Genomic DNA, 16,285 nt, shown 5'->3' with positions numbered 1-16,285 from the left:
AAGTGAAATATGTTAAACTCGAGGCAATAAAAGTAACTGAAATATAAACTTAAAATAAAATGTAATATTAGAAAAATGTATAATGAATACTTTCATTATACTTTCAAAATTTCTAAAGCACATCACATAAGGTCAGGTTTTCAAATTTGTATTATATGAAGTTTTTATTATTAATAAATCTAATAAAGATTGACAAAATCACATTCTCACACGTCACATTCAGATGCTAAAGCAAACACATTTAAATGAATGTACAGCTAGTGCACACTTTCCAAGTGCCAACATATTTTACATCACGTGTAAGTCACATTAGACACCATAAAAATATACACAAAACGTTCACTGAAACTTCTTTTCTGGCAACATAAAAGCACATAAACGTGTTATGAAGACATAACAATTACTGTATGTTCTATTGTCATTGTTTTGGCATTCTTTACAGTGCATTGATGTATCAAGTGGCACTGATGTGAAATATTTAGCCATTTAAAATAAGTGTGAGCCTTTGAAATCACTCATAATTAAAAATCTTACAGCTCAAGTGATTTGTTTTAATGTCAATGCTGTCCTCTGCTGGACATTAATACAAGTGTTCACTGAAAACTCACTGTCTTTGGTCTTTATAATACTGATACAAATGTGTGGAATTTCATTATTTTCTGATATTTTGCGTAAAAGACTGCATTTGCAGTGCTTTAAGTACAGTTTTTCCAGACATGGTAGTGCGGTTATACAATCGGATGTTTGACACAACCGTGATGGTAATAGCATGTTATTCTGTAGTATTTTGGGGTAAAAATATGAGATTCTGAGCATTGTGTCAGAAAAACTATGGCAGATAAAAATTCAGAGGTTGTTCAGTGAATGTGGGCCACAAACACTTTTACTCTCTCTCTATCTCTCTCTGTGTCTCAGCTCTCAGAGGACCTGATATAGCAGAATAATGTGTGTGTGTGTGTGTGTGTGTGTGTGTGTGTGTGTGTGTGTGTGTGTGTGTGTGTGTGTGTGTGTGTGTGTGTACTGTGTACGTGTGTGTTTGTGCACTCTTGGCACTCTTCAGATGAAGTCTAAAAATGCCCTGTAGCCAAAGCCCCAGTGTGTCAGGTAACCGAACACCGCAGCTGAACACACACACACATACACACACCCACACATACACACATGCGGTGAGGATGGGCTGGCAGTGGTGAACAATGGCTGGCTTTGTAGAAGCTCGGCAAAACACACACACACAGAGTGTCAGAGTGTAACCGGATCACACACGTCTGATCTCAGCGTGTCTACTGATGGTCCTCATGACGTTCTGGAGTTGAGCCCTGCCGCTGAACGCTGGATGTGACCTTCTGGCACAGGGTCACCAGAGGGCGATGTTGGAGGCTGTATGTGTCCTCTGCATGTTCACACGATACATTTTCAACCCATAAACTCTGAAACCTGAAACAGAGAGAGAGCAGGTCATATTTCACCCCAAACTAAACCTGACAAACACTGAACGTCTTCTGAAAGTGTTACAGTAACACATGACCTGGACAGGATGCCGACAGCTTCACCCCTAAATATAAGAATAAACCTTCAGGAATAAAGCAAGAGGAAATAAACGGTGCTGGACAGCAGAGAGAGATTGAAGAGGATGTGAGGTCTGGCTCCGTCTCCAGTGAGAGTTTGAGTTTCAAACGTTCAGTGAATCCCTGAGTGCTCAGATCACTTTACAGCAATAAAACCTCTAGAATAACACACAATATTAACACATTCACCTACTGGAAACTCTGAAGTGTTACAACAGACGTTTGTGCTGAAATGATAATCAAAATGTGTCAAAAGAGGAATTCTGGACCTATTTGTGTCCGAGATCAGCGTGTGCAGAATGGACATCTGATCCTGGATCAGTCACCTTCTATTAAGACTTCGTAAATTGAGCTGAAAGATCTGCTATTATTATCTCCGTTCTGTTTGAAAAAGTGCCTTTAAAAACAAAGAAGCTTTCCATCCACAAGCGTTTGTGCTTATTGCTCATCAGCTCTTTTTCATGATGTTTAGCACACAACAGAAATACACACAAACGATCAATCTCCGTTTCTTCTCCATTCAATCTCAGTGCTGTTCAGTCATCGTGAGATCCTCTCACATGAAGTACAAAACACCTTTCAGTAAAATCGACAAATCTTACAAAAGGGCAGAACTTAAAACAACAAAGGTTGTGGGTTTCTGACACACACCCAAACTAGACAAATATATGAAACCGGATGTTTTGAACACACACACATCTTCAGATCCTCACGGTTTGAGCTCGTATCTATTAAAACCTCAGCGTTTTGACTGAAACATGAGACACAGCGGACCCTCCAGAAACAACATCTGGACCAGCACACGCACGCACGCACACACACACAGGCAGGATTGTGTGTTTTTTGCGAGCGTCTCTGGTTTCTGCAGTATAAACCATTCTGCTCTTTTACTGCTCGTGCAACTTTAGAGCTACGACAGAGATTGAGTTTCCCTCTGGCGCCATTCTGTGGGATAACCCAAAAACACACTTACACTTAGACACACACACGCACACACAACAGTGAGAGAGACATCCAGAATAAGTGTGATAGAACTGAAGGTATTTATCTGAGACACATGAAAATCTCATTTGATCCAAAATCTTTCTACACAAACCCATCTATGAAGTGTGTGTGTGTGTGTGTGTGTGTGTGTGTGTGTGTGCGTGCGTGCGTGCGTGCGTGCGTGCGTGCGTGCGTGCGTGCGTTCATGTCGTACCAGGTTCATTTATTCTGATCTCTGATTCTCAAACATCTTCTCTTGACGGCAGGTTCTGGATCGTCTCTTCCGCTGGTCTCTGAGCTCTGAGGAAGCCAGTTGTACGTCTGTGCATGTAAGTGCGTTTGTGTGCTCGTCTCAGCATTCACGTGTGCATTTTTCTCTCGTAGTTTGGGAGGTACGGATCGAGCGTACGTGTGCTCGACATCTTGAGAAGCATCCTCTGCCACCATGCTCTCTTTAGATTGGTCGCTTCGGGAGTCCGTCCTCTCCGCTGACCAGGGATTGGTTGAGCCACCCAAATAACTGTTCTCCTTCACGTCCTCTGAATCAGACAGAGGTGAGGGAATCTGGGCGGAGCCTGCTGTCCCATCAGAGGCGGGGCCACTTCTGTGCGTACCGTCCAATGAAACAGAGGTGATCTGAATGGCGGTGGAACAGGCCAATGAATACAGAGACGCCGGAGTGACGGTTTTATTGTCCATTGAGGAGGCTGTGGGCGTGACTGCCGATGTCTCATTGCCGGCGTGATGTTTAAGTGCTTTGCATAGAACGTGTGCGGTGTGCGTCGGGGTTTCGGGCGTGTCAGGTAAGGTGGTGGCGTTCTGAAGCTCCTCTTTGACCTGGTGTCTGTGGAGACACTGAATCACCTGCCGCTCCGACGACCCGACAGACGTCGAGGGTAAAGAGACGGCGAGAGGGGAAGGAGTTTGTTCGGTCTTTATTCTGCGCTGAACCTCTGACTCCTCCGAGCTGGAGTGACCCGGATCGGGCGTGCGGTCACCCCAATCTTTCTCTTCTCGCCCCTGCGGGCTTCGTATGACACCCACGTGACCCGAAAGTCGCGGTACGGGGATGGGAATGGGAATTGGCACTGGGAGGGGCACGATGACGGGGTAGGGAAGCAACATCGTGGGCTGCGGCCACGGCGGGGGCAGGTGGGGAGTGTAGGCGGGGTGGAAGGGCACGTACGGGGCTGGGTAGGGATGAAGCAGAGGGGGCGGGTGGAGCGGGGCAAAGGAAGGCGGGTGCGGAGGTCGCTGGATGGGGCTGGCAGGGCGTAGCGGGTTACGGGGTGGATGAGGGATGGGGCTCCGCAGACCCGGGGCATGCAGGGGTGGCCGGACAAAAGGGAGGGTTAATGGAGGTGGGCGTGGCTGGTCCAAAGCGACGGAGGGTGACGTGTTTGTCTGGACACACGACCGCTCCCGGGACTGGCTCGTGGAGACGGGCGTTCTCAGTGATGAAGACGATGAAGACGGAGTGTTTAGCACAGACACTGATGTGGGGGTTTTGGGCGGAGAGCTGTCCCAGGACTCTGGGGTCAGAAGTTTCTGGTTCTCTCCTCCTCCAGCTTTCTGATGGTTCTCCTCATCGTTATAAGCACCGCTGGAAGCAGAAGCAGAACCGTTGAGAGCAGCGCGCGCTTCCTTGTAAAACACGTCCATCTTGTACTGATTCAGACACTTTGTGCTGCAGAACTGCAGTCGCTCCTCTCCAGAACCAAAGTCCAGATATTCTGTAGTGTGACGGATGTGTTTACACCAATCACACACCTGCACACAAACAACACACAAACACACTGTAACATCACTGGATAGATACGACTCACAATATAACACATCTGTGTGTGTGTGTGTGTGTGTGTGTGTGTGTGTGTGTGTGTGTGTGTGTGTGTGTGTGTGTGTGTGTGTGTGTGTGTGTGTGTGTGTGTGTAGTGTGTGTGTGTGTGTGTGTGTGTGTGTGTGTGTGTGTGTGTGTGTGTGTGTGTGTGTGTGTGTGTGTGTGTGTGTGTGTGTGTGTGTGTGTGTTTACACGAGTGCTGTTGTTCATCTTCAGCAGAAGTCTTGAGGGCGTGTCCAGGGTTTGGCCGGGAGGCGGTGACTGGTCGCCATGGCGATCTTCATCTCGAGCCTTAAGGGAACACAAACACACAGATATGTATGTCAAGTCTCCATCTGCAAGTTTAAAATAGTTTACATTTCTTCAAGAGTCATGTTTACAAACATTCAAATTAGGTGTCACAAAAATAAAGCAAGTGTTTGTTTGACAGCTATCACAATGACACAAGTGTGATTGTTTGTTTGATGTCTTAAGACATTTACACATTTGTAAGTAAACTAATAATTCCAAATGTGTGTGTGTGTGTGTAAGAGGATTCCTGGGTGGGTAAAGTATGCAGTGTGAAATGAAAGCCGTCTCTCTTCCTCTCAGACAGGCTAAAACTCGTCTGCAGCTCTCGCTCGCTCTCAGCCGGATAAACTATCCTCTGTGTTTCAAACTTCACTCGTTCTCTCTGTTGTGGGAATGTGTGGCTCACTCAACATAAACAGAGCGGCCTGAAAACTGATCCGTCCATCACCATTCGTCTGTGTGTGTGATGTAGTACACACAGATGAATGTAGATGAGATGCTGAGGTGAACACGATCAATTGATTTTGTGATTTTCAATGACAGTGGGTCCACCAAGACCATATTTACAATCCAAGATTCAAAAGGTAATTTACACCTGGAGGTAAACTAGAAAGCTGAAGGATTTTGAAATGTCCAAAAGGAAGAAAAGTTATTTATTTATACGGCGCTATTTCTTGGTACACATGTGAATCTGTAACCTGAACTAATTCAATTCCTATAAAAATCACAGATGAGATCTCTTTAAGATCGGAATAATTGATCAAATTACTGATCAATGACATGAAATGGAGAGCAAATGGAAACTTTTGTTTAAGTCGCATATGTGTCTCAGATATGTCTCCTGATTTGCAGAAGAGATGTCAACAATGTGTCAAACTGAGCTCAGATTTGTCAACTCTGCAATCAAGTCAATATTATTGAAGATCTCAATATCAACTCAAACATTTCTCATCAAATCCAGATTATTTCTACATTTAGTTTACACCTCCAGACTCTTCATGTGTTTCAACAATTACACTCTCATTTAATTCTCTTTTAAACAATTTCAAGAAAAAAGGTCAACTGCGAACTAAGATCTCCTGAGCTGTGAAGGAGAAACCTCTCATAGGAACTCGTAAGATTTTCGGTTGATCACATATTTTTTTCCTGTCACTGAAGTAAACATTTGATCATGTTGAATATGAGTCTGTGTGGTTTTTACCTTGTTGCGTTTGAAGTACGCCCGGCGACAGGCAGCGAAACATTTCTCACTGCAGAAACTCTTGAGTTCTGAACCCATGAGCAGAGAATAACGCTTCATTCCCTCCTTCTGACACCACACACACACGATCTGAACATTCTGCACATCTTCCACTATCAGACAAAAACATTGCAACACATTCATCATATTACATACAGCATCTTAAAGTGTTTGAATGTGTGTGTGGTACACACCAGCAGAAGGTTTGATTAATGGCACAACAACATTCATGTTGTGTTGCTCTCTGATTCGTGGAGAGACAGATGATGATGATGATGATGAGATGGGTGTGACCACCGGCTCCCTCTCACCATTCCTCACAGGCTCTGATGAAGATAATGGCACATTCCTCTCCACTGCATTTGGCTTTGGCACTGAATTCTCTGCAAAAAATCTTTCTGTGTTGATTGACACATACACAGGAACAGAACACGTGTGTGTGTGTGTGCGCGATGTTACCTTTAACTACAGATATTTGGTTGTGTTTTGCTCGGTGGCGGGTGTCAGGCGCATCAGAGTCTCGCAGGTCCACATGATCGTAGCCGTACCAGCCCAGCAGCTCATTCATGGTGTTCTCAGCAAAGTTCTGAAACACACAAACAAAAAGTCAATATTATCGAAAGATCTCAATATGAACTCAAACATTTCTCATCAAATTTACCCCTACAGTCTATTTATTTTACACCTCCATATACTCTTCATTGAATATTTGAAGTCTCAAACATTTCAAATGAAATAAAAGCACAACTGAGAACTCCTCAAATCACATCTCCTGAGCTTTGAAAGAGAATCCTCATGTTATGGGGGAACATTGTATAAACATGACGGTTAAACTCATCTGTCATAATCTGCGTCTCGATTTCAAGAGTTTGTAGCAATCAGACTGTCATTCTGTAAACGGATCTGATGAAAACTTTCCCAGCGTATTTCTCAAATCAAGACGCTAAAGAGCTCTCTGGTGTCTCCATGAGATCAGGACCTGCTGTTACACGATCTGCAGTTAGCTGAAATCACAGGACACCCAACACCAATGCGCAGTCACAGATTCCCAGAATCACGGAGCGAACGAGCGATCACCCTAAAAACGAATGACATCAGCGCGCGCGCCTCTCTCGTTCCCATCAGATGGATTGCGCTGGTTTCTCATTAGCAGCAGACGATCCTTTACCTTCCTCTCCCCCGTTCAACAATGTTGTTTTTGTTTCTTCTTGGCAGTTCAGGCAAACATCTGTTCAGCGAGAGTGACAGGTCCGTCCCAAACCGCAGCGAGCGCGCGGCAGCCAAAGGCAACAAACCCGCCGCGACCCCTTCTTCAGCCCTGGCCCGCTTGCATCAGGCCCGGCTACGATTTCATGTGTTTGGATTAAAATTAGTTAAATTGTAACTCTACACCCCCCGATGGATATCATTTGCTGAGATCCAAAATCGCTCCCACAAAACGAGCCGGAATAGAGAGGGAAAAGTGAGAGAAACCCCTCCGAGCTCCACTGCGCTCTGGAGAGAGAATCTATAAACGGAATATTGGATGTCAACATGGGCAGCCATTTATAAACATATCACATAACCATATCGAATATCAAAAAGAGACCTTGTGAAATAGGCCTTAGCCTGTCAGCTTGTATAAACGCCAGAGATTTAATAAGGTCAATGTGTGTGTGGAGAGATATACGTACAGCATGCGTATATCACATTAAGTGCGCGAGCGCGCAGAGAGCTCCGAAGACACGCGCGTGTCCAAATGTGACTTACACTAGAACCTCAATTATCTCACCCTGCTCTTCCGAAAATTAACCATTGTTTTATTTTAGTATAAGTAATGTCTTGTGGCTGATCACCAACCACAAGTTTACACAAGGGTATTAACCATGTTTATTTTCTCTTGTAGTAAATTCATGGTTGATTTTCGTGATTAGAATGATCAGAATAACCAAAATACTCGTGAACTTTCTGTTATGTGTGTTAGTTGCAGATAGGGGTTTATTTTAGACAGCAGAGTGTAGAAAATTGAAATGTTCAATCTGAACGTGTACTTTTTTGTCATGTAGCCAATGCTAAGCTACGTTTTGGAAATGAATATAAAACTATTTAATTATTTTACAGTATATTCAACATTTCTGAGCATCATGGTGCCTAACTAGACAGCAGCTGGCATCACATTCAATCCGATTAACAAGCCCTCATTAGTCAACCAGCCAAGACGAGATCAATAAGTTCACTTGTTCAGTTTGCACTTTGTTAAGTTTCCTGGTCCACCAGTTCGACCAGTACCAGTACCAGACTAACACTAACCACCAAACACATTTCAAACTGCGGTCCGCAAGCTAAACGTGCTGTCTAGTCAACTCACTAGATTTGGAAACCCAGCCCGAACGTAAAAAGCTCTTAAAATACTCTCTTACCTTCATGTCGTCGTTGACGTCTCTCTTGACTGGATGCGCAGGTTTCCTGCTGCGCTTGTTTTCGGGCGCTCGCCCTTTTTCCATCTCGGGCATGATTCGGGTGAAGCGGCTGCTGTCAGACGCGCCTGTCAAGGGAATCTGACGCCCATCCCGATCGAGCGAGCGACGCGGCGCTGGAACAATGAGCGCGCAGAAGTGAGTGCGGAGGAGATCCAGGGGAGGAGGTGAAACTCAACACCTCCTCCTCCCACAGGCTGACCCGGGTCCATTTCGGCAGGAATGCGAGTACTGAGGCTTTACAGAGCGCGGGGTGATCTGATATGCGGCTGTCATCTTCTGATGTGAGAATGCAAAAATGAGACTTTGAGGAATCTTAAGTGCTGGTTAACAGAATGCACGTGTCACACACACAATATTAATGTCAACAGAGAGGAGTTGGTTATACCTCTGTCTATGGTTGAAAGAGAGTAAAAATATAACTGCCAGAATTGTTTCTACATATTATTAACATTATAGCGATCATCTACAGGCATGTTTCATATGTAAGGAAAATAAAAATTTCTTCTCATCTATTCTGTATAGACACAAACACATATATAGCTGCACACACTGACGTGTTTCGAAGAATAAACGCGCTGTGCGCTCGTGTAAGCCGAGAACTCGAGTTCAGGGACGCGCGGTTCAGATTTCGTGCCCTGCGGGTGTCACCTGATCCCCGCTGGCAAAAGCACAGCGGCCAGTTCGCGTCCTGAAAGACCCCCCCCAACACATCTGGTGGTACAACGAAAGTCACCTCCGCTCGCGCACCTGTGAAGTGCTTCTTCTTTGCTCTGTAGATCTAAAACACTTGAAAACTTCTTGTTTATGCATATAAAAAAAACTCACTCTTTTCTTTACTAACACGGGGTTGCTGTTGATTAAAATAAGATGCATTCATTCATTTTCACTCACGCAATACAAAAGATGAAGTGTTCCTTTTGACCACTAGAGGGAGATGAAGCAGTCGGTCGCTCTCTAATACTATAAACTCCAGTGATACAGATTCCATGGAACTGACTACTTCAGTAACAGTACCATTGTACCACAGTACCATCATAATTATATTCAACATATTTTATATATTCAAATGTTTATTTTTCATTACGTTATTTTAAAGCGAAAATTAGAACAGTAATGTCTGTCGTGGGGTCCAGATATGGTCGTAGTTACCACACTCGGCCACTAGGTGTCGCTCAATTCAAATCTGGAGACAGCGCAGGAGCTGAAAATCAAATACTTATTTCGAACTTTAAGTTTTCTTTCTTAATTAAACAACAACCAACCTGCATACGAGTAAATAAATGCTTACAGATTATAAATAATAGCCAAATATGATGATTGTTTTTTCTAATTAGCCTATCTACAATTGGTCTCCAAACACTTATCTTCAAAAACTTTCAGAACGAGATAGTCTTCTTCCTCTTGGTTTTCACCGGCAGCTTGAATCGATTGTGTTGCACTACTGCCATCTTCTGGTGATCGTCATCTTCTCTATTTATATTCTTGCCATTTAAGTCCGGTTTTAGCTAGAGACCAGAATAGGTATTGTCTGTCTTGTACGCTTCCGCCACATTCCAGTAGGCCTATATGTCCCTAAGTACTTGTCCCACTAAACTCGCTTTTACCAAATCATTTATCATCTCTGTCCTTTCTGGTACCTGACAATGCTCACGTCGTCCCGCTGGATGCTTTCCTATAATATGCATTGTACTATTGAGTTTACTGTGTCCTATTCTTAACCTGGTGATAACTCTTTCTTCTATCCTATTCCTTCCTACTCCCAACTTTCTTTTGAATATTAATGTCTTCCTTTATGTTCTTGGTCCCACTGATGTTGCCACTCGTCAATAATTCTTTACCATACCATGTTTTCCCTTCTGATTTTGACAGCTTGATTTGAACAAAAGAGTCTTAAGTGTGGACTCTTAAATGCAGGGGCGGGGCATGTGACGTCACTCATACCCCAGTATAAAAACTCGATCAGCAGTCGTTGACTCTCTTTAGATGAATTAAACTGTCTCTTATCATCAACATCATCGTCTTCATTCTTCACCGTCATCTTCATCGGGATCATGGCTCAGATCAGTCCAGCTCAGCTCGCGGTGATTCTCTGCGCTTTCTGCTTCATTACTCAGGTAGGCCTACTTCAATACAAAACAAGATGTTTAAACTTTAAAATATAATATGTATCGTTTTTGATCGTTTTTTCATACGCTTGGGGTATTCGGATTTACTTGATTTAAAGGTGCGATGTTAAATTGAGTTGGATTTATTTACTTGTGAAATGAAAAACTGGTCATTTTAGGGAGGAATCATGGTAATGAACATTATGTGCGCTTGACTAAAAAATACACACTAGATTTTACATTTAAGATAAGCTTACGTCATGGTCATTTTAAACAGACCTGAGCTTTTGCCAAAACATCACTGCGCACCAGGCCCGGTGCCACGAATTGGGGAAAAAGGGGGCATTGCACCCTCAGATCTGATTTGTGCCCCCTCAGTTTCACTACTACTTATGGCGAAGTTTTAAAAAAACAAGGCATTACAGAAAAAAGAAAAAAAATTAACGAAAAGTAAAAAATGTGTTTAGTTTTCGTCGTTGTCTGTGTATTTCATAGGTAACAGGATGATGGTATGCACCTCTGCTTGCCAATAATACAGTTCAGATGAGTAATCGCACTAAAATATGATTGGACAGGCCAGGGTAAACGGGGTTGTCCTATTGGCTGGTTATCCCTCTCTGCTGCCTACGTGCATCCCATGTGCGCACGCCTAAAATAAATGTGAATAAACTGATGCCAGTCATGTAAATTAAATATGTATAACAGAGTTTCTCATTCATATTCGGAGAGAATTTGCTTACATGTTCAGATTTGACCATCCATTTGGACAGTGATATTAACATCTCGGCCACCGTGTTAGTGGCTTTGGAAATGAATAATTTAAAGTGTATCGATGTCTGTCCGGAGGCTTGAGTTTCTTTACATTGTTCTGAGTCGCAGAAACGCGATACGGGAAACCCTTGTGTCCTTTCCTGCGTGAGAACCCGAAACACCGGCGCGTCTTTGTGTGGACCGTGGGAGACGCGAATCTTAGGGGACATGTTTTAAAATATTTTATAATTAAAACGGAAACACTGTTATGAATCGTTGGATCAAAAAATCGTCGTGTTCTAGAAGCCATTCATTGAGCTATGGGATGGTCTTTACGTATTTGGCTTTGGAGCTATTACCGTTTGATAAGTGTGTCCTGTTCTATGCAGCAAGTGATCTAAAAATACTACAACATGTATTTCTAATATGTTGTTTTAGAGGTTTATCAAAAGAGAAAGTGCGAAATGTTTATTTGGCACACAGTGAGCACACGGCAAACGCGCACAACTTTTGCGCACGCACTTTGAAAGACCCGATGGAAGTGGTAGATCATTGCATGTGAATTATGGAAATGTGGGTCATGTACAATGAAGAACCCAACTGAGATGCGGTAATATAAATGTCGTGGGGAGGGTGAGGTGATTTGATACCTATTGGCCATTTGCATTATAGTTGCGTAACTTTGCTTTCTTGATGCATGGGGTTAATCTGCAGTCGTTTGCATAGACTCATGTGATAATTAACCACTTCTTTTTTTAATGTTCCGCAGGTTTTGTCCCAGAGCACCCTCTCTCCAAATAACACCACACTGTCGGTGAATCAGACCACTAACGGGAACATTACCGTGGCGACAGCTGGCGGCCTGGGGAACGCCACCACGGCTCCAACCGGCGCCGGTGTCCAGTCGCAGGCCAACACATTCTCCCTGCTCTTCACGGTAGCCATGACAACCGTTCTCCTGCATCGCTGGTGCTGAGCCACACTGATGTCATTACTGCATCTTTACATGTTCTTCAATGTACCAAAATATCATCTGTAGTTCCTTCCTACTGCACCAAAGCTCCTATTTGGATGGAGATCACTGGAGTACTTCACCTCATGTCGCTGTGGTGGAAGACTTCCTCCATTTTAGGGGGTGGATGAGAGAATAACTCGCAGGCCCTTTCATTATTTTCCTGATATTACCCTTTATGCATTTCTGCTGAGGCTGTAGAGCCATATGATGACTCCATCACCCTGGACTGAGCTTTCTTTCACAGCGCACATCTGCTGACACAGGGTTATATGGAAATAGTTTGATTTAAAGTTCACGGCCGGATGGTGCAAGATACATGCAGATGTATCCAAAGTAAAGCTCACCGTTTTTTATTAAACTGTCCTTAATTCACGTCTGTCACTTGATGCTTTTGATCACATTGCTGTTGGATGTTTCATTTCTTTGCCCTCTTCAGTTATACATACAAATGTTAATCATTCACTGGCATTAGATGGACACCGTATAATATTGTTTCTCTGTAGTTAATATTTTGTACAAATTGAAATGTTTTAATGTTTGTAAACTGTAAAACAAGAATAAATGTAGTTAATTAATCGGTTTGGAGAGATTTGTGAGATTTAAAGTCTGTTCTCCTGCATCATAGACCACTAATGTAAACTCATGACTAAAACTGCTCTATTTCTGTACATCAGACAAAACACGCTGTTGCTTATGGACCTCAACTGTTAAATGACTAACTCAATTCCATAAAAGTCTGTATAGGATTTTTTTTAAGACACAGATTTATAAATTGGAGTATAGTTTTAGCACAGACTTTTCCATCTGGATGCATGATGGAAATGTCAATTTACTACTTTTAACTTATGTAATGTAACATAAGTGTAGATGTGAATGAAATTGTTAATAGGGTTTGGTTTTATGTAAAGTGAATGGTGTCTCTGATTGGCTGGGAGGGTTTAAAAACTAAGAGGGCTTAATGATGTCAGAAGCAGAAAGCTGTTTAAGAGGCAGAGCAAGTGGTTACATTTTGACGAGCTTCCAAACATTTTGTCTTTAGAAATGTATAGACTGATGAAGTTTAGTCAAGTAATTGTTTTCATTAACATTAAACTTATCAAATTCTCTCTCTCTCACCTGTAGAACTGAAAGCAGGGGTGTTTAATGATTGATTATTTTGATGAATTATTAAGGTTGGAGCTGTAGGTACAGTTACAGGACAACGGCACAATGAAAAACGCGTGCACACACAGAGCGAGAGCATAAACAAGCTGTGTATGATGAGATGTAAGTTTACAGAAGAGATGAAGTGATTAAAGCACAGATGCATCATTGTGACGAAGATCTTCTGAACACTCTTAAACTGAGCACCTATTGTGTGTGTGCGAGAGAGAGAGAGAGGCAGCTATTGTACGAACCTGGAAATGGGTTTATGTGTCTGTTATCTGATGAGAGATGAGTTTCTGTCTCACAAACACATGTGTGGTTGCTACACACAAACAAAGCCTGTAATGTGTGTGTGTGTGTCTAGAGAGTCATTACAGTGACAAAAAGAATGAAATCAGATATCTATTGTACAAAGAAAATGAGGTCAGTTTTTTAGTCATTTTGAGTTTTTTATTTATTGTGTCTTTACTTGTATGAAACCAATTATTCATCCACAACTAAAATATTTATTTTATAAATATATATATGGTCACAAAAAAGGCCCAATTTTTATTATTCAAATATTTATGTTAAAATGTGATCCACACGTTTTACATATCAGATGTGGTCAAATATTTAAATATATATTGTATCAGATATAAACTGACAGAGTTGTGTTGGGAGCTTTGTTTGTGTTTGTTTATGTCATTCAGATGATCACAGAGAGGATGATCAGAATTTAATCTACAAACAAACAAACAACACTCAACAGCTCAGTGTTTATGAACAAATAGAGAACAACAGAGCTGAACACACATAATACAGAGGAACCGATAAAGAGCCTTTTGTTTCTTCGAGCTTTCCAGCAATACTCTATCTCTCACACGCACACACACACATCTGTCATTACAGGTGATGGAATGTTTGAACCTTCCTGTCACTCTTCCTCTGCTGTTGTTTCCACATGAAGCAGATGTCCAAACTCTCGGGTCTTTCTCATGGAACACTGAGTAACCATTAATCACATTATTTAATTGGTTTATATTATTTTTATTAATCACAATATGTCATTTTTGTCTTCATTCATTTTTGCACTATAACGAATCTTGTGTGGAACAGAACATTTCTGATGTAAAAGGTTCTTTATGACACCCTACAGCCAAATATGTTTCCTCAATGGAATCATTATCACCCTTTATTGTTCTTTAAATTTGCAAAGGAAATTTTATTGAGAACATGTGACATTTGTGTTTGCACTTTCTATTCCAGTGTGCAATGCTGTGACCTTTTCTCTTTTAAAACATCTGACATCATAACATTTGCTTACTATAGTGCAGAACTAAATGTATTTACTTCTAATGTAGCTCAGGGTAAGTAATAGTAATAACTATTTTCTCACATTTACAATGACCATGAGATAAAGTCACCATCATTTGCATGTAGCGTGGGATCCTTTGGGGATAAACCACAGGAAAATAAACAAACACAAAAACAACCATTGCACATGTTCTGGTTTGTATTCAATCAAATAAAAAAGATCTGCGCCTCAGAGGTGACATTCAGACAATGTGTGTGCGTGTGTGCGTGTTAATGACTGAAGCTTCCCATGTGGGTGGATTTTACAGAATCAGAGCCAAATCCACCCATCAGTAGAGAAAAAAACGTGTTTCTGACCACCACATCACCTGCACCTCAACTCTCTAAACATCTCTCTGATGAAAGCCTTGTTGTGGTTTTAAGAAGATCCTGAGAATCTAAACCCACACAAATTACACATAATATCAAGAAGACTTGTATACTATAAACCTCAGATTGACTTTATTAAAATAGAGTGTTTTTAGAAAATATTTGACATTCAGCATGTATTTTGTTGATGTTGTTTTATTGTCAAAGAATAAAATATGAATGGTTGTGAACTGAGAGAATCAGTCTGATGCACTCAGTACAGTAAACCGTACCATATACTAAACCATCAAATAAACACAGTTAATCCACTGTGATGTACATTTGAACAAAACTCACATTGTTCATCTTTTGTCCTGCATATACTTTTAATGAGACGTCCAGATAGAAATAAACCTTAAAGAGTAAATATTTTGTGGGTTTTACGGTCCTACTTTGGTTTATCGAGTTTTAATGATTATTTTTGTATTACTCTTTATTATTAATATTATTTTATTTATTATTATTATGTTAATTATGTTAGAATTATTATTACCTTACTTATTGACTGACTCTCAAATGATTCGTTCGGCGATTCATCTGTCTAATCCCCTCCTTTCTGTCTCAGCCTACTCTGATCTCATCTGACACACAGCAACATTACACACTGCATGAAATGTAATTTGAAGGACATTGTAATAGTTACTCTTTAAATGGTTTTAAATGACTGAAATCAGACCTGTGTAATACTTTCTGTGAAAGAGACACATTTAAAGGTGTATCAACAACATCATGAACTGCACAGTGTTGCACAATATGAAATATAAATGTTGTAAGTGATGATTTGTGTTTTTAGTAATTGAATGCTTTACTGATATCATAAAAGCAAGTATTGCACCCCATTGCGGTAATGATAGCAGATCGCATATCACCACCCTGAAGAATCACCACATCTATATTCAAGAAAAGTTTGACATTAGAGAAGGGTTCAGGAGGATTTTTTATTGAACCAATAACTGATGAATCATGAATGATCTTAAATACCCTGTCGGATCATGTTTTTTCTTTTTTTTATTACAGATTTGAGTCCCAAATCATTTAAAGTGTTCTACAGAGTAAAACTGGCTTCAGAAGAAGAATAAACGAAAGAAAATGTGTATAACATTCATGAGACGGTTATGACTAAGTGTTTTGAGCCATAAATATTTAAACAAATAAAAAAGAATTCTGATCAAAACATAAAATGTCTTAC

General features: G+C 41.4%; 1 protein-coding gene across 1 annotated transcript; it reads right to left on the bottom strand.

The window, feature by feature from the left end:
- Nucleotides 1-154: 154 nt before the first annotated feature.
- sobpb (sine oculis binding protein homolog (Drosophila) b) lies at nt 155-8,463 on the bottom strand. Its single transcript, XM_057324360.1, has 7 exons — nt 8,317-8,463; nt 6,377-6,503; nt 6,112-6,300; nt 5,879-6,030; nt 4,579-4,677; nt 2,764-4,319; nt 155-1,434 (listed from the first exon to the last, which is right to left on the bottom strand). The coding sequence occupies exons 1-6, from the start codon at nt 8,407-8,409 to the stop codon at nt 2,769-2,771; spliced, it is 2,211 nt and encodes a 736-aa protein (XP_057180343.1). The 5' UTR covers nt 8,410-8,463; the 3' UTR covers nt 155-1,434; nt 2,764-2,768.
- Nucleotides 8,464-16,285: the final 7,822 nt, after the last annotated feature.

Source organism: Triplophysa rosa, linkage group LG24, assembly GCF_024868665.1.
Source record: "Triplophysa rosa linkage group LG24, Trosa_1v2, whole genome shotgun sequence".
NCBI classification, from domain to species: Eukaryota; Metazoa; Chordata; class Actinopteri; order Cypriniformes; family Nemacheilidae; genus Triplophysa; species Triplophysa rosa.
Note: the sequence above shows the minus strand (reverse complement) of the source record. Positions and strands in the feature narration are given on the sequence as shown.